The 24,096-nt window shown below is 35.1% G+C and overlaps 1 protein-coding gene across 7 annotated transcripts in view; it reads right to left on the bottom strand.

The window, feature by feature from the left end:
• Positions 1 to 20,637, bottom strand: part of LOC149799709 (beta-1,4-galactosyltransferase 2-like) — a 42,725-nt gene extending 22,088 nt beyond the window's left edge. For 6 of the 7 annotated variants that reach the window (XR_016421203.1, XR_016421205.1, XR_016421202.1 and 3 more), the window contains exons 1-4: positions 20,318 to 20,637; positions 15,271 to 15,590; positions 3,954 to 4,189; positions 3,302 to 3,504 (exon numbers count right to left, since the gene is read on the bottom strand). Coding sequence is in view for 3 of the 7 variants with exons in the window: in XM_089959075.1 (XP_089815201.1) it covers positions 3,302 to 3,504; positions 3,954 to 4,189; positions 15,271 to 15,586 (755 nt within the window). In the remaining 4 variants the exon portion in view is untranslated. The remainder of the gene's footprint in view (positions 1 to 3,301; positions 3,505 to 3,953; positions 4,190 to 15,270; positions 15,591 to 20,317) is intronic. The other variant, XM_089959078.1, reaches the window with a different exon arrangement.
• Between the last annotated feature and the right edge of the window lie 3,459 nt (positions 20,638 to 24,096).

Genomic DNA, 24,096 nt, shown 5'->3' with positions numbered 1-24,096 from the left:
TTTAGACTCTTCTTAATTGTTGACAAATACCTGTATTTATCATATGTTTACCTTAATAATTAAATATAAAAGTACTGCTGCTCATATAGATTTCAATCAATTATGGTGACAATTAAACAGTACAAATTTCCTGAAAGGAAATTATGATTAACGGAGGAGTGTGTCTACATATTAGACAAACGATCTAGAAATTGAATTCCCTCCAGAAATGTCTATGTTAGTCACCTGCTTTACTTTAGGCAGACATTTGTGATGTGTAATGTTAAGAAAAGAACAACAGTGGATCCAAAGATCTTAAGAATTATAGATGTATTTTGAATGTACGTCGGAGCGGTAAAGTTGAGGCGAAATCGATGATGACAAGGACGATGATTTTATAGGAATGTTCAAACAGAGAGAGCCTTAAGAGGTATAGATATGTCAGAAAAGGGAGTTTACAACAACAATATCAAGGAGTATCTAAAAATGAGAAGAATGGGATAATTTTCAATTTATTTAAAGAAAATATATTTACTGTGAAGAACTCTATATGAAGAAATACGGAATATAAAGGCATGCATGGAGAAAGGAAACTAACACTTCCGAAATTAAACAAAGATTCAGTATATATTTGATTGGAAATGTTTCTGCAGCGTTGAATGAATGATAAAATGGTGATAAAAAGGGTTTTCAAAATAGAAACTACTATTATCAGCAACTTGAACAGTAATATTGACATGTTATTTTATATTTTATTACATCAGTAACAAAAATGAAACGAAGACTATTTAAAGGCATGAAAAATAGTTAACATTTTGAAATGTACATGAAAATGTCTAAAAGAGACTAGCTTTAAAAGGTTATAATAAAGTAATGTTTTTCAATAGGCATAATTACAAAAACGTCTGTACAAATAACTTCACATTATACATAACCAACTCCGATTCAATAACTGGACAGTCAAATATACATCTAATAAACTTCATCCAGTTTGCAAATGAAACAACTATTAAAGGCTCATATATAAATAAAAAGATTCGGGAAAATAGACAAAGATGAGTTTAGGTACACTGCAATTGTTCAGAAAGAACTTAATTACTGTATATGCTGCTATTCAAGCATAATAAAAAGTGTATATAGCATATCTAACGCATGATAATATAAACCACAATCGAGCAGACAATACTCACATGGGCAGATGTCTGGAGAGTGACTACACATTATGATACGAAAAATGATCTTCTAAAGAGAGAGAACAAATGCATAGAGGTGTGAATATTTAAATTCATTAAAACGACGAGAAAATTAAAATAGTAATAGATGAAGTAGTCAATCAAAACTATGATATAGAAAATATCTGCCTCCAGAACGCAAAGATATTGGTTTAATGATGAGTATAAGACTGGACATTGCTTTATTTTACGATTACATCTGTCGTTTATGATGATCAGGTAAATATTCAAAACACTTAACTTCTTTTTGTTGGCTACTGTTTTAATTACACGTATAAAGCACGGCGGATAAACGTATCTAAAATAACCTCAAAGCATGATCATCTCGAGTGACTAATTTTAAAACGACAATGCAATCAATCAGACAGAGACAGAATGGAGACAAGTTCTGAATTATCGCGATCATCTGTTCATAGTGTAGTGTAATACGACTAACGACAGACCGTGATTATTATAGTTGATCAAACAATCAAACTAATAAGTCTACATTTTAGTAGAATTAGTCATTTTGAGATATTAGCATTGTCAAAGAACAAAATATACAATGCTGTTATCAATGATTTTAGAACAAAGAACACATTCTTTTTCTTTTTTTCCCATTTTGTTGCATTTAGATTTGGAAGTCTTAAGTAACGTGAGAGTAAGCAATGAAAACGATTTTTGAAGGAAATCATACATTTCCGAGCAAAATAAAAGGAACCATTCCAAATACTTAGCAACATAACAAAATAAACTTTAATGAGAGGAGTTGCCTTTCGAAAAATGTCTGGATGCGTTCTTAAGAACAAGTGTATATGTTATCCAGTAGAATACGTTTATTAACGACCTTAAGAATTCTGTGCTGCTTTGTGTATTTGATGTTATACTAAATCATTATTGTACGCCATGAGTAAACTCGTCTGCTTCTAATTCTCTCTCTCCATCTATCCATCTATATGTATATGATGCTACAAACGTTTAAAAATATCAAGTGTCTATCTTTAACCTTTCAGCATTGTGAGATAATGCCGTAGAGGCACATCTGCATAATCTTGGACAACATTCGCTGGAAGAAGTATCTTTAGATATGAGATGCACCTTACAGTCTCTCTGATAGTTTTTAATACCATTCCTACAGCAAACTGCTAATGTTATTGCATCGAATTTTTAACGTGAAATCTGTTGGCCGAATCGCTTCAATAACACTGTATGTACAATGTAGTATAAAATTTTAGGTGCAATACGGTTTCACATGCTCAGTTATCTTAAGTAAATGACAATACAAATCCTTGTCACCGATTTCATACTAGACTATCAAATCTTATGGTCAATCCAATTTTCTGAGAAGCTGAAAATATTGAATTGACCTAACAGCACTAGTGGATGAACATAATATGATGTTAATTTACTTATGAACTGTCCTTGTAAAAGTTTCACATTTATCTGGTTCCTTTTAATACTTCTTTTGTTTCAAATATCTTTCAAAACATTTTTTGGAACCATAAGATATAATTGCAAACTTTATTTTAATCATTTAACAAAATTTGTTCCTTTTCAAATTTCTGACCATAAAATGTTCAAATTCATCCAGGATCCAAGATTGTCCAAAACATAATACTGCTAACAAGGGAGTTACGGTTGTAATATTATAAACAACACACTAAGATGTACCTCGATTGGCCATTAATTTTGATGTTAAAACAATTTGTTTGTGAGCTATACATTGAACCAAAAGCGATTTATAACAAGGACTCGAGTGTCGTGTTTGCGATTCAGAAATACAGAGTGGTTTATGGATGCTATCGTAGAGTGTTTTAACCAGATGATCGATTCGTAATTGTCCACCTCCATGCTATATTACATATTGTACCATTCGTATATCTTAGAATTTGACACCAACTCACCCCCATCCCCAGCATAACGATACACAGGGCGTAATGAAAACAAATTCTATCTGGATTGTGGTGTCCATGCGGATAAGCACACTATGAAATCAGTAATTTTAGTTGTAGGGCCTTATAATGATGGTAAGTAATGGGTGAACACAAAGACAGATGTTATCACAATATACTTTACACTTAAAAAATATGTAAAAAAATAACAAGAGCTACCCATATTCATTGTTCCATGTGCGAAACTTTGTGCTGCCTGTTACAAGATGTCTCGGTTGGCTTCCACATCTGTATAGATTTTTGTCGTTCATCATTAGCGCATCAACGTCATGAATTACGAAGCAAGAGAAATCACCAGTTTCCTTCGCAAATAAGACCCCTATGTTTGCCAGTAGACCCCTATTAAGCTGAGTTGGAAGTGCCTAAAAAGAGGACAAAACACTGAGAAGATATGATCATTTAAAAAAATCAAGTGCATTAATCAGTCTGAAAACAAGACATATTAAAAGTAGGCTAAAACATTAGAATAAAACATATGCAACTCTGAGTATACAACAATTGGAAGACATTTTGGATAAAGAGTTGCAAAACACGTTTGAACATTCATTCTTTCATATATTCAAACTTTGTTATCGCTATTAATATAATGCGAACATCCATAATGCACAGAGACAGAAAGAGAGACAGAGTTAGACGGAGAGAGACAGAGAAACAGAGACAAACTGTGTCATATAGGTAGAGAACGTCATTCACGTCATTTTTGGGTTTCGTATATACAATGGCTCACAACAATCAAGTTTTAATTCAATATCGATGGCATTATACTAAGGAAATACTAAAATTTGTTACATCCATTATTTTATGTGCTTACCATTTCTATAACGAATATTCGATACTCTAGCTGCTGTCGTTGAAGAATATTGTGTAGGTGTCTTGTCAAAATATCCAAATGCTCCTCTCGGTCCCTGTAAGGTATGATAATCGCGGTTCTCTCCCTTGCTACACAATCATCAGGAATGTACCTTCCCCCATACTCAACACGCCTAAGGTTGTCGTTATTGGTAAAACTTTCTATGACGTTATGTGCATTTATTGTAAGTTTTCCGACTGAAATGAATCAGAAACTCATCAACTCAGTAATTCAATCTGTCATTCAATACATCCTCTCTCCCTTCCCTCTCTCTCTCTCTCTCTCTCTCTCTCTCTCTCTGAACCTTTTCCCAGCATACTTCTTTTAGCATTCCAATATCTCTCTTAGAAGGCAGTCAGTGACATTTTCGGTCAATGGTTCTCCAGTTTGATGTCTATACACGAAACACGACGCCACTGTTTTAAACAGTCCCACCTGGTTTTGCATATCACGTCATATCAGATGTTCAACTTCTTTGAGTCGAGGCGGTATTAAATATAGCGCAAAGGTTTAGATACAAAATTGATCGTCATGATATAAGCATGTTTTCTTTATTAAACACATGCTGAAATTAAGGTTTTTAGCTCCATTGTTACTTTGCATTTCAAAGTTATTTCCTCAGATTGAAATCTTTGATTATCTTTCTTATTACCTGGGTTTTATGAATTATGTTTTTCACAGAATTCTTAGGAGCCATAAAAGATTAATATGCACTCATCAAATCTTGAACTGCCTTATCTCTAATGAAATTCTGAGCAGTTTCGCAAATGTAAGGAATTGTAAACTCTTGTTCAGATACAGAAGATGTTTTTACGTGTTATATCTTTCTTAAAGCTAAGACACCATTTCGCATCGTTTCTACAATCTTTATCTCTGTGAAACAAGGATTGGAACTATTTGAACTATCATAAGCAAGATAACATAAAATATGGATTTAAGTTGGAATTTATAAATGTTTAGTAAAAATGTGGTTTGAACAATCGCACGCAGAATCAAATTTTAATCGAAGTAACTCTCCCTCGCTAACTCTGCTAGGAGTGCGTAGTCTGACCTGGAGTTCGCGTTTAGCGGTGAAGCAGGCTCCCATGGTGCAAGGCACGTAGGATTATTCTGCTGTTCTGGCATGATGATGCATTGAAACAAAATGGATCATATACTGTGGGGTATTTTTCTCTGCACTGATGGCGAATGCTTCCTTCTTGAGACTGTCTAAATCTTTCTACAAAATGGAGACGGCATGAGACGGTCGCAAACCGTTTCAGACATGCCACAGAGAGAACGTTTGGTTTTTAAATTTGCTTTCAACCACTGATTCGAATGGATGATATACATATAACTGTACACACCTTTGTTCCAACATGCGTGTTGGATAACCCATTTTTGTTTGCAAATGATGATGATTGACTACACGTTGACAATGTCATTCAGCAGCATAGTTAACAAAATTGATTGAAATTAATATCCTGGCATTGAGATAAAGAATAATTAATGGATGAAAAAAGGTACAATTAATGTATCCGAATATCCACAATTTATGTCTCAGATAATCCACAATTGATTCATCGGATAAACACAATTGATGTACCAGACAGGTAGAATTAATGTATCAGATAAGACATAATTAATACATCAGATAAAACACAATTGTTGCACAATTAACGTATCAGATAAGGCACAATTGATGCATCAGATACGATACAATTAATATATCAGATAAGGTACAATTAATGCATCAGATAAGGTAAAATTAATGTATCATATAATGTAGTAAATAAGGCAGAATTAACATATGTATCGCATACCCAATAGTCTGTGATGACGCCTGAGATGCAAAAGAACAAAGAAAGAAGTCATTGTTTTGCGTTCCGGTGGCCTAACTGGTTTCAGAGCCTATGTCGGATGCGGGAGACCGCGGGTTCGATCCCCGGGCAAGTCATTGCAAACACTTATACAATTGGTACTTGCAGCCGTCTCGCTAGACGCTTAGCATTTAGATGTTAAGTGTTAAGATTCGTCGACCTGGTGTCAGGATAATGTGAATGGGTGGGACATAATGCTACATATCTACGGCATAATGATCCATTTTTAAATATAACTACGAACTGCCACACTGCAGATATCGTAGCGATATGACTGAAAAAGTGTTCAAGCTAAGTTAAAAATATATAATCACACACATACACACATTGTTCTCGACTTTAGCATATACAGATCAAACTAAAAACAAGTTCAGAAATAGTATCCAGTTTTGTTTCCTTTGGACAGCATGAATTCACTCGGAAGATCTCTTTCTAATATCTCTCAAACCAAAGAATATCGAATGAAGATAGATGACCTCCGGTTGCCAAAAACGTCTAGCAATTTAACCACATGTTGATCAAAGACATGATAAAGGATCTCGTATTCACTTCTTTATATACCTGGCTGTATGGGCAAAATCTCCCTCAAAACACAAGTAAACATACTTCAATTCAGAATGGAAGATGTTATGTGGAGTGATCTGTCTGACTTTGGGATTTTTGCTGAGATCCGTGCATAAAACATTTGGATAATACATCATTATATAAGGTTGGTACAAATAGCACCGGTAACTGATCACTATGCATGCCAGTTACACTACAGTAGCCATGATTCATGGTCAACTCAATTTTGAAATTATGATGCATTCTTTCATTTCTTCGCAATATTATCAGCCTTTTGATGATGTTTCTGACGACGATGCCAAAAATATGATACAATAAAACGAGTTTATTGTTGTTGTCAGTGTGGTGATCTATTTGTTTTTGTGGGTTGTTGTTGTTTTACATTCTTTGGGGTGGTTTTTTGTAGCTTGATTAGATTGCTAAAATCAAACTGGTATTAACTATTAAGAGTATGAAACGAAGAAATTCACCATCGTTCAAAGCATGGTATTGCGTTGTGGATGGCAGTTTCAGTACATCTACAACATACTGGAAACATTGTTGTACCCATCCATATCGATAACGCGCACTGTGGCGTATTTCATTGTTGCATAAATGACATGAACCTATTTTGTCTAGTCGTCGGTGGGGTCTACGACCCAGTGAGCGAGTTCTGGGTCCAATACATAGAAAATCTCGCACGTCCGAAAGCGTGCTACCGTTAAGACAGCAGCATAACGGAGGTTCTTGGATGGATTCACTGCTAGGGCAATTGGCCATGCATACGTTTGAAATTATTCCTTTAGCATATGAGCATAAGGGCAGGAACGCAAGCAGTCACGACATCTGTCTCTATAATGTTTATCTCGAGTTAAGAAGTATGTGTCACATTCTTTGAAATGGTATCATTATTAAACAAATCCTTTGGATTTTTACTAGGGTCAAAATACTTGTAGCAATGACACACATGGATATATCTTCCGTCACAAAAATTGAGTCTTTGAAGTATTACTTGTTGGTATACTTTGAATTGAATTCACAGGTCTACAAACAGCCTCTTTAGAAATAGCAGCTTCATTGAAAATAGTGCCTCGGCTTTTCTTCTCTTTTGAAGTATTGTGATTGTTTAATGTTCTGCCATCCATAATCGCTTCTATTCCCGTTTTCTATGCTTGCTTTCTAACTACCTTAATGGCACGTGCTAAATCTATACTGGCTTTGTTGTTGATGCTCATGACTTATACTTCTCTTGCTGGTTGTGTGGTTTTGCACGGATAATAATTTTCGACGTGGACCTGACGATATACTCTTTTTCCGTCTGTGGTGCCGTATTGAATTTTGTTGATGATTTCGGAAGCTGTTCTTTAAGCCAGTCTGCTAAATTCAATCCATAAAGAAGATTTCAATCTTACACGTTCAGCAGAAAGTATCAAATTCTCAATTATTTTGATCGTCACCCAGACAGTGTCGCCTAAACTCGTTTTACATAAACTCATACAAGCCAATCATAAATTTGGCCGCTTACTCCACTGTAACTTAAGACATAATATTCTTAAATCTGACAGGACAAGCGTATCATTTGGCAAATCATCTCGCTTACAGGTTCATAATATAAATAATCATTGAGTGTTACATAGCGTCTTTTACACTTGGATGATCACCAGTCTCCCTGTGGCGGTGATTGTGGAGTGATGATTGTCGTGTAAACTGAATAATAAGCGTATCATAGAAATCATTTGTTCTTCCTTCTTGCTTGTTTGTAATAATGAGAATTTATAAAAACAAGTATGTGTTTTGTCTGCAAGTACAAGTATTTTTATCCTGTTGTAACAGATTGTGTCCAAGTCAGTATGTAGCGATGAATGCTGGATCTGCGTTTGTCATCATTATGTTTCCATAGTTCGCAAATATGGATATTGGTTTGTAAGTAAGGGTATTTGTAATTCCATCATAATGTGTCATGTCCCGTATGTCCATCTGAATAGTTTGCATGCGTGGAGTGCGAGACTGCAGTAATATATTTCTATCTGTAAAAAAGCATGTGTTCTATCAATGAATTTCAATTTGCTATTTGAAGCAATGCGGAAATATTTTACTTATTAAAAAGCACAAAACTTGTTATATAAGATGCAAAAGGAATAAAACTATTGGACATATGCTAGTCTCCCTCTCTCTCTCTCTCTCTGTAAAACGATAATACATATTGTCCGATCTCAGATGACATACTACTCGTTAATTTATTTCCTTACGTAATTTTTTCTCAACAAAGCGGTGGAACAGACTTTCAGGTTTAGTATACATTTTGTAAAAGATGAAAATCAATAGCTTGTTTTAAAAATTGACAAATATTGCATCAGAAGATTCTAGATATTGTACGTCAGGCAAGTCGATAACTACATATACCCATCGTAATTTGTTTGTCAATACGCTATAATGTACCATTGTCACTAAGTGTATGAAAATAAAGATTTAAACAATATTAACTTATCGCCTAAAATCCAAGTATAATTTTTTTTTGTAACAGGGTCAATGAGTGCCCTGTATTTATATGAACCAAAATTTATTTATTATTATACGCTGCGTTTCTTCACAGGATATTGCAACAGTATGGGTTTATCACCAGTATATTACATGTCATTTTCTAAATGACAAATGTACATGTTTGCAACCTTAGAGATGAAAAACCGAGAGCAGCTAACACATCAAGAATTCAAGAATGACAATGTACGAAAGATAGTTTTATGGAAAAACAAGCTCATAAAAACCGGAGGTCGTTCACAATATTGCATCTAAACGTAGTATACATTCCTGTGTCAGGACATTGAATTGATTGAGCGGGTTACAATGTAGTGTTGATTTTAAAAATAAAATGTAACCAAGAGTCTCTTGAAGGAACTGGCGCTCTAATGGCTGAACACATTTCCAGGAATTCAAGTCAAGTTTATTGCTTCCTTGTGACCGCCGAGTGTTTAAACCATAGTCTGCAACAATAACATCTTAATATTTATATTCAGATACTCCGACACTGTTTGGTCCGAAAGATGCACTATAAGACTGTGCCTCAGAAAAAGCGGATATCTGCTTCTTAATATATGTTTTACATGAGGTGTCTTTCTCTTTTTGAAACATGTTGGTTTAATTTTGGAAGGAGATGTAAATGGTTCAAGGTCTGAAATGGGGCTTTTTTCTGAACACCAAAATAAAACGAATGCCGTATTTTGTTTTGCTTGAAAAGAAAACTAACTTCTTTATCTCCCCTTACCATCCAATGAACCCTCTTATTAAGTTAAAATCTCTCTCCACTCTGTAATAGTCTAACACCATCATACCCTCCTTTTTAAAAATTAACAATATTATCATCGCTATATTTGCATGTCAATACCCAGTGATCTACTTCTATACCTAGCACCAGTCATTGAATATCAGCATTATGCAGTTATCTATTATCCAACAACCAGTTATCTAATACAAGTCGTCTTGTTATATGCTATCCGCCAACGTGTTATTTACTATAAGCAAAGAGTTATTTACTATCCACATACCAATCATCAAATATCAACACCCAGTAACAGATTATTTACGTAATATTTTGAACATCGAGAAATTAATTCGAATATATTCTTAGTCGCTTACGTAGTCGAGAGGTTAATACGGCCGCCTCCCGTTAGAGACGACACGAATTCAAATTCAACAATGTGAACTTTATTTGTTTTGTCATTGTGCTCTTTTACTTTAAATCTGAAATGTATCTCACCTGCCTTGCAAACTCTTCAAAGATGAAAACAGTTTCTTGTTACAGGCCAATTATATATATTCCAATTTGATTGGAAATTCTGGCATGTTTTATCTTCATTATTTCGGTTTATTTAAAGCTTGTTTTCTTCTTTTTATAGGACTATATCTTGGCATCAGTATTTACGTTGAATTGAATAATGGATATGTTGTTTAATCATATAATTTATAATGGAAAATATGTATAGGGCGTCGGTTATAAATACTACATACCTCACTGTGAAACTACATGTCAATGAAGACTTGCCATCCCATCCCAATCCCAACCAATACCAAGACATAAATCTGTAAATTGTGTGTTGAGTACACGCTAGAGAACGTGACTCAGTCAATATGTGTGTATACAATATGGTTTCTAGGATGTCAAGTATATAAAGGACAAGTGGAACCATATCTCGTGTTGTACCAAGTCTGTCGGCCGACTGCAGATAAAGATTCCTTGCAAAATGACGCACACATGATATCGCAATTCGGTTGTAAGTAGTGTAGCTTAAAGTTTATTAGGCATACTCGCGGAGACAGAATCAACATACAGCGAAGAGGGTATTTTGTGCCCCTTTAAATCAAAGCTCAAAGATTATTATTTTTTACTTTTATTAAAGTACTGTAGTGTCAGGATCGGGTAGCAGATCAAGCAAACACACACACACAGCAGGTCGAACTCACACACATATATATCACATAAAGAAATTAGTCAAAACGTTTGATTGTCTCACCTACATAATCATGGTGGAATCGAACGGCCGCTGCGTAGGCAACTAGATCATAAGCCTTTGCAATATAGATTGTTTTGAAAGTCACAAACTATAGTTTCACTGACAACACAGACTGAGGCGAGATGCTTGGATTCACTATAATCCACAAAGCTTTGCGAAGCTATTGTTTTAAAAGCATTGTCAAGGTTTCGGATTGGCATGCCAATTTTCATTTTGTATATCTCCATGAAGTTCTTAATTTTTCATAGAATTGACCTCATTTAGTTCAGCAACCATAATAACACTTATTTTGAAGTTTGTACATAAGCATAATATATGATTCCGACGAAAATAGTTATGTATATATAGTTAAGTTTAGCGTTATACTCGGTACGGATCAAACCTAGGGGGTGGAGGAGCAAAATCAGGCACACATCATTAAACACTCAATATCTCTTTTGTACCTCATTGTACATTCTGCGAAATTCTAATTAATTTTGGAACGATTCTTCTTTAATTTCAAGTCAGCGGTACAGTACGATTTAAAAGAGCTTATTCAATTCCTTTTTGGGTCATGTGACAACGTATTCAAGCACCTGACAAATATTTCACATAGGAAAATAGAATGCTAATTACTCAAAACCACGCATAAATAAGCAAGCTGTCAAAGAATAAATTGATCTTTTATACAACTTGGAATGTCTATCATATGATGTATCAATATCGAGTACAAAAAATATATATAAAGCAAGTAAAAAAAAATGATATAAATCAAGTACTTAAATGATATAATAGTTCTGTCTACTTGCCCAAACAAAGCCCCATTAACTGGCGGGGCAAGAGTCGATTGAGCGGAGATGAAGAAATAACCGAGTATAATTGTTAGATTGGAAAAAAATGCGTTAACGCAAGATTCAGTCTGCTAGATAACACATGTTCTGTTCTTGCTTGTATTCTAATTATGTTATCCTGATATATTATTATATACGAATTTATAGTTTTCCTTGTTAGATTATCGAGACTTGAAACCAGTTACAGAACAAATTATCAAGTAAACAAGTTTATCAAATATGCGTTGAAATGCAATAGACAGTTCCCGACTTACGTCATCAGCAGCCATATTTGTGTTATGCTGGCAGATTAACCGTCGAGTTTGTATGGTGTTTGGAAGTCAACATAAATTCAATGAATCTCAAGATACTGTTACAAAAAGAGATACATTAACTAAATGCAAATCAGGCATTCTAATAGTATCTACACTTGTAATGTAAAAGTTTATTTTGTTTCAGTTGGCCTTGTTAAAAGTGGTCAACTTTGTTGGTCGCATATAAGAGAACAGCCTCGTCGCCCATCGTTCAGGCAAAATGGGCAGAATATCGTCTGCAAGTGATCTTATCAGGAAGCATCTGTACTTTAATTTGCCATATAGCAGTAAAGTTTTTGAACCTAGCAATTATGGTTCTGTCGTTCCAAGTAAGTGAAAAGACGACAGGAACGGTGCCTAGTATTTACGTTTTGAATGAGCCGTTCATCTATTTGTTTCTTTGGGGGCTTCAAATATTCTTTAGCACAGGATATGCTATACATGGCGGCCTGTATAAATGGTTGAGAAAGAACCCGGCAAAATCCAGGGAAATCTCATCGAAATGCGGGAACCTACTGGCATGGTTTCTCACATGCCCGCAAAGGCGGAGACCGAGACTTGAACCCACTGGGACAGAAAGTGTGATGGCAGTGGTAAAGTCGAGCGCTGTAAACCACTCGCCCTCACCGATACCCACCACCAACCACCTCCCTTTCGGTGCACCCAATGGAACAGTTAACGGTAACAAATGAGGTCACGGCTGAATCGAAGCTAGTGGTCGTCTTGTTTGCAGAGCTTTACCTTTTATTTGATCAAACTTAATCTTCCTGCAATATGGCACATTGGTTCCGTTTGCAGATACTGTCAACTAAAGGTGTGTCATGACTATACTGTCAATTAAAAGTGTGTCATGAATATATTCTCAATTAAAGGTGTATCATGACTATAGTGTCAATTAAACTTGTGTCGTGACTATACTGTCAATTAATGGTGTGTCATGAATATACTGTCAATTAAAGGTGTGTCAAAACTATAGTGTCAACTAAAGGCATGTCATGAATATACTGTTAATCAAATGTGTGTCGTGAATATACTGTCAATTAAGTATGTGTCATGAATATGATGTCAACTGACGGTGTGTTATGACTATACTGTCAATTAAATGTGTGTCATGTCTATACTGTCAACTAAAGGTGTGTCATGACTATATTGTCAATTAAAGGTGTGTCATGAATATACTGTCAACTAAAAGTGTGTCATGAATACACCGTCAACTAAACGTGTGTTATGCATATACTGTCTACTAAAGATGCGTCATGAATATATTGTCAGCTAAAGGTGCGTCATGACTATACCGTCAGATAAAGGTGGGTCTTAACTATACTTTCAACTAAAGGTGTGTTTTGACTCTACTGTCAATTAAAGGTGAATCGATAAAAAACAAACAGCCTATGGCATTTTTTTTATTGTTAGTTAAGTCTTAAAGAAAACCCAGTACCGCAAGATGCTTTTGCATTTTGTTAATTTTATACTATTGTAAGCGTCAATACATCTGCGACCAAACCTCTGTGGAGGGGTATTACCTACAGTCTTTTATGCGTGCAATTTTTGCTCGTAAATACTGTATATTATATCATGCAATATTCGAGTTTCCATTTTCTTTGTGTGTACGATGTACACTCAATATTCCATATTTTAATCTGCCAACAGTTCTTTCTTAATATGATATGCATTATATTAGAGTTACATTTTCAAATTCCATGTCCATATTTTCAGTATTCAATATTAAACGCGTCAACATTCTACATTGCATTATTCAATTTCTAAGTCTGAGAGAGAGAGAGAGAGAGAGAGAGTACTTTGAGGCTTGGCGATAGTTTTGCGTTTTTAAAAACCGGAAATAAGTTATCCTGCTGATGAACGGTTAAGGTGATGAGTTGTTGATTTTATAAATTCTTCACCTTTCGAAGGAGATCTTTTTCAGAAACGAACAAATGCTCTGAAACAAGGAGGCATTTATATTGTGTTATTATGTTACAAATACTTCGTTCCTGTCGAGACACGGCATGCCGGATCTGTAGTTTAGTCACCCATGGTTAGTATGTGCACCGTACTGATTCGCGTCACTATTTCCATTCGGGTATCACATTCGGTTATCAAAATGTCCTCTGTTGTCCAGATGAGACATTAATTTATTGCATATTTCGACATGTTAACAGCCAACTTGAAACATTCGTCGCGCTTCGTTGCTCTACATTGTAACTTTCAATAGGCGAATGCTTTACCTACCTATTAGTGATGAGTGTTATAAAGTGAAATCTTTCATTCGCAACGAAAATATTTTGAATTGGAATGTCACACTTAAGAATGTTAACGTTAGTCGTATTAAAACTGAACATGTATTCATTCAAATGGAACTGAAGACACAACATTGCAGTATTGTAACATCATACCTAACAAACTCAGCATTACGTAAAGGCAACAGCAAAGGCGCAACCTAGAATGTTCATCTGCACACAACGAAAACGCAAAATATAATGCTACAAATGCGAATATGCATAACAGAACAATTATGCAATTCAAACAGAGTAATAAAGGATATAATTATCAACACATAAAACTTATAATCATTGCAAACGCACGTAAAAAATTAAAGCACAAGAGCAGGCACAGAAGCAAAATTTTGCATAGTTGGATAGAATCATCAAACGAGCAAAGTGTTTGTACCCAATATTTGTTAATTTTTTTTATCATACTGCAATGACATATATCTAAATATTTATAGGGAAATAAACTCGGGGTAATATAAAAGTAATTTTTTTCTTCATGGAATTAGCTCATTATTTATGATTCTAAGTATTTTTAGATAACTGCATAAAGATGAGTTAACCGTATTTAATGCTGTTTTTATTAATTGACTTCACACTATTTACGATTCGTTCTGTAATCATACAGTCTCATAACAATATGTTTAGTACAAACGTCTTGAACATATGCATTGTCCCTTATTGTGATTAACTCTGGATCGGTATGCTTTGGTGATTCTATCCACTGAATTATACGGTATATATATATATATATATATATATATATATATATATATATATATATATATATATATATAAGAACAATCTGTTGTATGCGAACCACGTGCACAATTGTCATAGCGCAGTATCGTTCATTCAAACTTTGTTTATCTTACAAGTTTTTCGTGTCTTCAGTGAATTTGGATAACTATCTTCTGTATACGATTACCCAGACACTTCAGGGCAAAAACGTAAAGACTTGAGTGAAGATAAACGTACCGAGGCCAGGAGGAGTTTCAGGGCAAAGCTTTAGACTGGGTCTATTTCGATTTCTCTTTCCTCCTGCGACTAAATCGGCTAGGTCATCCTTGCTTGATTTGACGAGAGAGATAGCCTGGGAGATATTGTAAAACTCGTCTCTCCCATTTTTCAGCAACCGAGACAAGTTTCGGTCAATATATACGCTATGACGAACGTTTGCCGATGGCCATAGTACCATGGAAATTAGGAAGACGGTTATGCAGACCAGGATTAAGAAAGCAGTGAATAGGCTTTTACTGCTGAATACGTTCTTGTAACAGCTTACCAATTCCATTGTCCTGTTGAAAAGGAAACAAAAAATGAAGTTATCTCAAATGACGAGAGAGAGAGAGAGGACGGTGGAGGGGGAAGAGAGCAGATGGAAGAGCACTGAACGAAAGCGGATCAACATGCAGTGAGAGGTGGACAAACAGAAAGACGAACAGGGCCAGAGATATAACAGCTTGAAAATACATCTGGAAGCGTGGTAGTATTGACGGGGACGTTAAGCTGCAATTGTTCTAGTGAACGCTACCCTATGCAAATCACAGATGCGTTTTTAAATACGTGGCCTGAGATTTACTTTTATTAATAAAAGTTTAGTTCTAGTCTGTTTTAGTCGTATTAGCAAAAAATGTTTTATTTGTACTGCGTACCTGACAGTATCGGCTTATGTACCTCCGCAAACAACTGTTATTCCACAGGTGAGCGTTATCAAGTGGAATAATGACGTCTGATGTGCTAGGTGGACTGTGTAGTTGAGTGCTATCGATTACAAAAGGAATAAACGCGATGTCAAAAACACTAAAATTAAAGCACGAATGTGTGTGTGTATGTCAGTGTGCATGTGTGTGTGACGGAGAGAGGGAGCATACATATAAGAGATAAATTATTTCTTTTTAATTGAAGACTCTAAATCGCATGAGCCCTTTCAGACTGAATCAAAATCGAATATCAGAGAATAAATTAACCTTGTTATGAATATTTCAACAAGCAATCTGAAACACTCAGCATGTTTTAACATTAAAATTTGTCCATTTGACAGATAGATTCATAATGTATTGTTCACGCTTTACAGTTTCAAGTAATGTTACCTTAGATGTGCAGCATATATTGACTGGGGAAGAACGTAGTTCGTTAATTCCTACCATCTGAAAGCCGAACACAAATTGTATTCCTCGAAAATAACCCATGGAGGCTTGGCACATTTCAAAGTATCTTCAATAGAATTTATTTCTTAAATCATTCGTTAGAACAAAATCCATAACTTGAGACAGTTATATGCCTTAGTCATTCTCGGTCGTTTCTTTGAGACCGAATATCTGAGACTGCAAAGTGTTGAATTTCGAATAGTACTGAACCTTGAAGTTGAATGCATTGAGCATTCAAATTTTATAACATTTAAGCCAGAAGCGTCTTGCGAAGTGTCACTACGACCTTTCTGATTTCCTTCCCGATGTCAGTGTTAAACTTGACTCATTGAGATTGGACAGGGCATCGCAACACTGTCCTGAAAGAATAAACATTTGAGCTACCAAAAATAATATATTGGTAGGAACCCATGCCAAGTTATCATTTTCAAAGGGAAATTGATATGCAACGTAGGTCAGAGATTATAATCTGTCCAAAATCTGACGAAAGAAATAATTATCGTGCAAAACATTTCGGATTGGTCAGAAGTCGGAAGTAGGAAGTCCGGAAATCAGGAAATAGATGACGTGTTCAGAAGAAAGGACTAGTAAGTCCAGGAACAGATGAAGCGTTCGGATAAAGGATGTCTAGAAAATAGGAAGATGTGGTACACGGATCATGAGAGAAAGGTGCTGAAATCACTCGTGGACAATGGGCTCTTTTTCCCACTCATTGTTATGATGAAATAAATCCAAATTAGACACTGCTATTAAATTATGTTGATATAATTTTTATTGAATTGGAATTGCCGCTATTAATTGTTATTGATTACATTTTGTGATTTTCCTTGTCTAATGGGGCTCATATTGCATTGTTTCCATTTGCTAATTTAAAGATCACCAGAACGTGACCCTAACCAGTTACTGTCGGATATTTATCCAGACAGTGGAGATCTGATTTTGATCAGATCGTACCTATTGTAGACCAGGTGGCACAATAGGTTTCATCTAATCTTTTCAACACTAAATAGCTTTTAAGGGTAATGAGTTGCATGCATCCTTACAACCTTCAGCCACAATTGACTTTATCACAGAATTAAAACATTTAAAAAATAATCTACACTAAAACAGCCAAATGGTTATCGGTAATTTAAAATCCTTGAAATGTATTTCTTTGTCTGCATAATTTGATCTTAGCTTTTGTCCAAAAGTACTTTTTGGGGAGAAAAATAGACTAATACAGTTGTAGCAAGGTACACATGCAATACGTTTTTCTTCGCAAATCCAACTCTCATTTTGTTTGAGACCATCATTTTTGAAAACAATTATTTTAGTTTTATCACGAAAGACCATCGTTCCTGTTTTATCACAGAAACGTTTAATAACATTTATTTTGATCTGAAAGAGCTTTACTGTATCAGTGTAATTAGAAACACGAACAGCGTAAAGTGTTACAAAAACACATGTGAGCAATATCTTATTAGACGAATAACACATATGTTGCATTTGAGCTACAGCTGTGTAATTAAATCATTGGGTTTTTTCACTGTTTGCAATCTTACGCATTCATTACACATATCAACCACATTACCAAAGTAATTATTGTTTTTTAATGAGGTGATAAAGCTAGATACCCATTGCTCAATCCTGTATATATTATTCAATTGTATGTGATTTCCATGATGACCCAATTTAGTATACATGCTTCAACTTGACGTATGATGAATTTTCCATGCTGAATTACGTTATTATTGCTCGATTTTATGTACTTCCTATGGTCCCATAGTTCAGTATACGTTGTTTAGTTCAACACAAATTGTATCAGTACATAATTAACAAATAAGAAAATACTGACCTAACAGATGTTCAAGCTATGTCACAGAATTAGGCAAAGAAATAACTTGGTTTTGTCTTAAAAACAATTAGACTATTTCTCGTTGTACATGCGTGCAACGTTATATAGGGTGAATGTGTTTTTCCAGGTAAGCGACTGGATTAACAATGTACCTAGCCACAGATTACTTGTGTCAGGTATCATGACTAACATGATATGCACGGGTATTCTACCCCGACTTGTACTCATTCTCCTATGGATTTAAGTAAGACGAATCTCTGAAAACCACACTGGTCATTTTTGGATCACGTCAATGAGTATACACTCTCCTTTATTCTCCAGCCATAAGGGTAAGTGTTAAATTTACATTCTTTTTATTTGATAGGCGATGCTTATTCGGTTTTTACTGTGTTATTGCGTAATAATGTGTTTATTCCAACGCAGATTTAAAGTATTATCATATGTCTAGAGATTATACAGAAACTATCATGTCCAATTTGGTTTTATCATAGCTGTTTCTGACTGTGTTTTGAAGCTGTTTCTGACTGTGTTTGAAGCTGTTTCTGACCGTGTTTGAAGCTGTTTCTGGCTGTGTTTGAAGCTGTTTCTGACTGTGTTTAAAGATGTTTCTGACTGTGTTTGAAGATGATTCTGACTGTGTTTGTCCAATTTGGTTTTATTATAGCTGTTTCTGACTGTGTTTGAAGCTGTTTCTGACTGTGTTTGAAGCTGTTTCTGACTGTGTTTGAAGATGATTCTGACTGTGTTCGTAGCTGACTGTTTATAGTAGCTGACTGTTATGATAGCTGACCGTGTTTGTAGCCATGAATGTCTATGAAATGTTACTGTGAATATGACTAGAGCGGTCCGAAGCTGTACGAAGCCGTCTAAAGTTTCTTGGGAGTCATCTGGAGCTTCCAGAACAACGCTATCTGTTGTGAAAAGATTATTGTGAATCTTAACCGTGATAAGATCATTGTGAATCTTAGTCGTGATAAGATTATTGTGAATCTTTAGGTGTGTCAAAGATTATTGTGAATCTTTAGGTGTGTTAAAGATTATTGTGAATCTTAATATAATTTTTGTTCGAGATTTTGTGAATATCTTGTTGAACAAAATACTGTTTGGGTATGTGCAGTCCATGAGGGTTCTTGGATCTGCACTTCATTTTATTTAATATTTGTTTTGTTTATTTTCGATTGTATTTTTACATCATATATTTATCATTATTAATTCATTCATAAAATTCCATCTTTCCCAGATTGTGTTTGTCTTGTTCATTTCGTCCAACAACCCACTCGGTTATAATTCTGTGACGAGCTATCCTCTCTGTTTACCTTACATGTATTATAAGTTATAGTATAATTTTTAAGTCATAATAAAAGTAATGTAAACAGAGATGAGAGAGCGAATTAAAATGAGAAAGAGAGGAGGGGGTATATGGATCTTCATAAGATATTAATAAAATTGTAAAACCTAGCAGTGTGAGGAAATGCGAAGGAATGCAGAATTATTTTCACACAAGTGAATAACAGAGAACTGACTCTGATGTTGTTATGCTACCGAAATGATAAGCCCATATCGTGTTGTTTTGAATTAAACAATTTTGACATTAGCTCTTTCTGAACTGTTGCCAGGATAGTCGATAATGAACATTGCCATTTTTGTAATTTTAACAAAAAACTTGCATGTGTATTTGCTCTAATAGTTATAGTGATTTTGTTAACTTTAATTATTCTTTATTTTTATTTTCAATTTGTGAATTTTTGCTTTATCAACCTTGCTTAATTCTGAAATGTGACCCATGAAAAAGCCAGATGTAAAGGTACAACACACACACACACACACACACACACACACACACATATATATATATATATATATATATATATATATATATATATATATATATATATATATATATATATATATATATATATATATAAACCGTAAGATACTTACATTATTGTTGATTTCTTAATGTTCAATGTTTGACAATCTACATCAAGGTAGCTTGTGTATGTTTTATGCACTTCCACTTGATTAAATATCCATGACTTACCTTTTCAACCTTGATGTCGTCTACTTCAAATTCCATGTATAGAGTCTTTCAGTAACCCAACGTTTATATAAAGCCATATTAACAAGAATGCACAATAGTCATATTTCTAGTGGTGAAATAATTGCTGTTATCTAACTATCACTCCTTGAATTATAAAGTGTGCAGAACAGTCATCTCTCATCCAAGTCATGAGACAAACGAACTCTTTATATTTTTTATCTTAACGTCGGATGTGTGAACACCGCAAGCGACAAACTTGCGTGTAAGCTATACTAACTCCAATATTCTCCGCTTCACTGAAGTTCAATTCGGCAAGTGTATACCGGAGTCGAACAAATTACATCATACGTAGCAGTCCAGGACGTGAAGTCAGGTATTAGAACTGCTAAATGATTTATTCTTTGTAAGTAAAACATTTTTTCTCTGCTTCTTTTAGTTGCTATCTAGTTAATTGTTGTTTTAGGTGAAAAAGTGTGCTCTATCAATTACACAGGAAACATGAATTAGTACATACAACAAGCAACAATTGATCCTAAAACCTACTTTCCCAATTCACTGGACACTAAACTCTTATGGTCGTGCGGTACAAATAACGGGTAGCATAAGCGACGAAACGTTGCACTGTATCAGATAATATGCTCCACACTCTTTGACCCAGTTACATTTTGCGCATTCACTGATACTTTCAGCTCTAGCACAAACGTTAGCTATAACCATACATGAGTTCAATAGACATTTCTCAACGGTAGTTTACTTTGAAATTAGCAACCGAAAGACCCTGGGATAACGTTTGATTTAATGTTGATCTAAGAAGCGAATTTATAAAGATAGATATTATTAGGAATAAGGGTATTCAAGTCCAGCAAAAGTGTTGCGAAAGATAACCAAAATAAATCTTTTGGAAACCTAATGTGTCCGTTTATAAATAAAAGAAGTCTATAGTCACGAAATTGAAGTGCTCATCTTAAATTATAACATCACACTAATGACTTGCAATAGTATATTCCAACTCTGAATAAGGAAATTTGCTGAAAGGATATCTTTCTACAGTTTCTTCCATTGATGACTCGTATAGAGAACGTACCTGTCCTGGGAAAGATACTACGTTTAAATTGAATCAAGAGTTCGACCAGTAAGAATGAAACTGTATTTTTCATTTCGACACCATAAAATGCAAGACCTTCTGTCCAGACAAAATTAGTGGTCTCATACTTAAAAATACAACAAATATAATTTGCAGACTTTTAGCGGCCTTCAAAACCAGTATTAAAATATCATGACAAAGCAATCTATATAATATGACAAATCAATCCTTATAATATGACAAATCGGTTTCTATAATATGAAGAATGATCATTATAATATGACAAATAAATCCTGATAGTATGACAAATCAATATCTATAGTATTGCAAATCAATCTCCATATTAATACAAATCAACTCCAATATTATGAAAAAAACAATCTCTATAACATTAAAAATCAGCCCCGTATAATATGACTAATTATTAAATTATTCTTTACAGTATGAGAAATCATTACCCATAGTATGACAAATCGGTCTCTACAATATGTAAATCAATCTCCATTGCAGGACAAATCACTCCTATAATATGATAAATCAATCACCATAATATGACAAATCAATCCACTTACTGCATGCACACGCTGACCAACTGTTTGGTCATACTTTTGGCCGTAGGATGGCGTTGAGCTTGTTAATATTGGCCCAAGGTTGTTACAACGTTGTAACGTCAAAATTATTTTTTATAACAAAGGTCCAACTGATTTAAATTCTTGTAACACCGACATAATTTTTGCAACAATGACTCGACTTTGGTGAATTGGTGTATTGCTAGCAATATTTTCTACAACGCTGACCCAAAGTTGATAGATTGTTGTAATGCCAAAATGATTTTTTACTATAATAACACAAGGTTGTCTTATCATTATAATGTCAATATTGCTATTTAGAACAACCCCACAAGGTTAGCAAAATGCTGCAACGTCAATGGTATAATTTACAATTATGATCCAACATTAACAGATTGTTATAACTCCAAAACAGTTATTACAACAGCGACCCAACATGTGTGAACTTTGTTAAGCCAATTGTATTATTCACGCCAATTAACCAAGGTTCGCAGATTTGTTGTAAAATATGGCGGTACACTTCCAGTCTTACACTATGCACATACTTAACCCGCGTTTGCATACCAGACGGTATAGGTTTATAGATGCAGATGTCGTGGCTCATTGCACCATCGGTAATCAAGAGCATATGGTTCTTCTGGGACCTGACCTTCTCACAGAGGCATATCAGGTTGAGTACACTGACCGATTGAGGTACTCAAAGTTGCTGATGTCGCGCACCTCGACCTCGAACTTGATTTCCTCGCAGTTTTCCTCTTTCATTTTATGTTGGCACATATATGCCTGGTTATCGTCTGCTGGGTTTTAGCCGACAGAGTAGCCCACTCGAAACAGCTGTAGTCAGTATTATTCACATTAATAACGGATTTAAGCCTAATACATTTTGGCGTTGAAATATAGCTCAGATCGCCAAACGTGCGGTATTACAATACGCCAGAATCAATTGTCTTGCATCTTAGTGCCATCTTGACATCTCGCATATGCCTTTCAATATATTCTTTATGTTATTCGGGCACGGTAGAGCGGTAGACTTTTACACATGTATTAACCATTCCTTGACGCTATATAATGTCTGGCAGCAGTTGCCTTAAAGACGACAGCCTTCGTGGCGGTAGACGATCCGTGGAACCGGATCTGGATGGTTTGCTTAACTAAGTTTGGCTTATAACCCTTAACCGCTGTGCAACTTATCGCTCTGTGTAATAGTATGTCTCCATTTCAATGACTCTAATCACTTTGACATCGGTAAGTATCCGCGAGAAATGTGTGCACGACAAATAAAATAGCTACACATCTATCAAACACACCCATAACTAATAAAACTCTCGTCATATTCTAGTTTTTGTGGTTATGCTTTCCCAGACCAGACGTTCACTATTCCATCTTCATCACCAGCTTGATAGGCATTCTAGCCTGATTTATTATTCACAACTTTCCTTTTGCCTTCATGCCTAGGCATCGCTTTTAAAACCTTGTTTCTAGTCCCACAAAGCATGCATGACACTAGTGAAGTATTCCTATTGTAACACGTTTTTCCATGGAACTTGCAGCAGTCGTAATGCCTGATGTTCCGAACACATAATACCTGCCACGCAGAATCAATCAGTAATTATAGCTCCATCACTGCTTTGTGTCAGACTCAACGTCGGTATATCTTCCACCACATTTGTATTTCAAATGAAAAACAAATGGCCTGTTACTGGACTTTACTTTAAACTGCCAAAGTTAAGCCTCTCTCGTGTTGGGAGCCTCATAAATTGGCCCATTGTGTTGACTTTTGTTGGACCTAAAATGCTTTCATAGGTTGGACCATCCCACCGTGATAGCTGGTACGAAGCAACAATTTAGGGCCCCATGATTATTCTTGACACTTCTTCTGAACTTGGGGGTGTAGATGTGAAGGCTCAACGTTTCTTTTATATCTTCTGCTGGGCAACAGAACAATCGCTCCATGGACCAACGTTCTTCTGGATAAACACCTTTATTATATAACCATCATTATGCGACTAGTGGGGAAGGCTTATTTTCCCGAAGCCGATCTAAAACCGTATTGGATAAGCTTTGACGTTTTCTAATCAAGGTCCATAAAAGTTAGAGATTACTCAACGAATTTCATAAATTCTGTA

Source organism: Sinohyriopsis cumingii, chromosome 5 (assembly GCF_028554795.1).
Source record: "Sinohyriopsis cumingii isolate HCF-2022 chromosome 5, ASM2855479v2, whole genome shotgun sequence".
Classification (NCBI taxonomy): domain Eukaryota; kingdom Metazoa; phylum Mollusca; class Bivalvia; order Unionida; family Unionidae; genus Sinohyriopsis; species Sinohyriopsis cumingii.
This window is presented reverse-complemented; position numbering and strand designations above follow the sequence as displayed.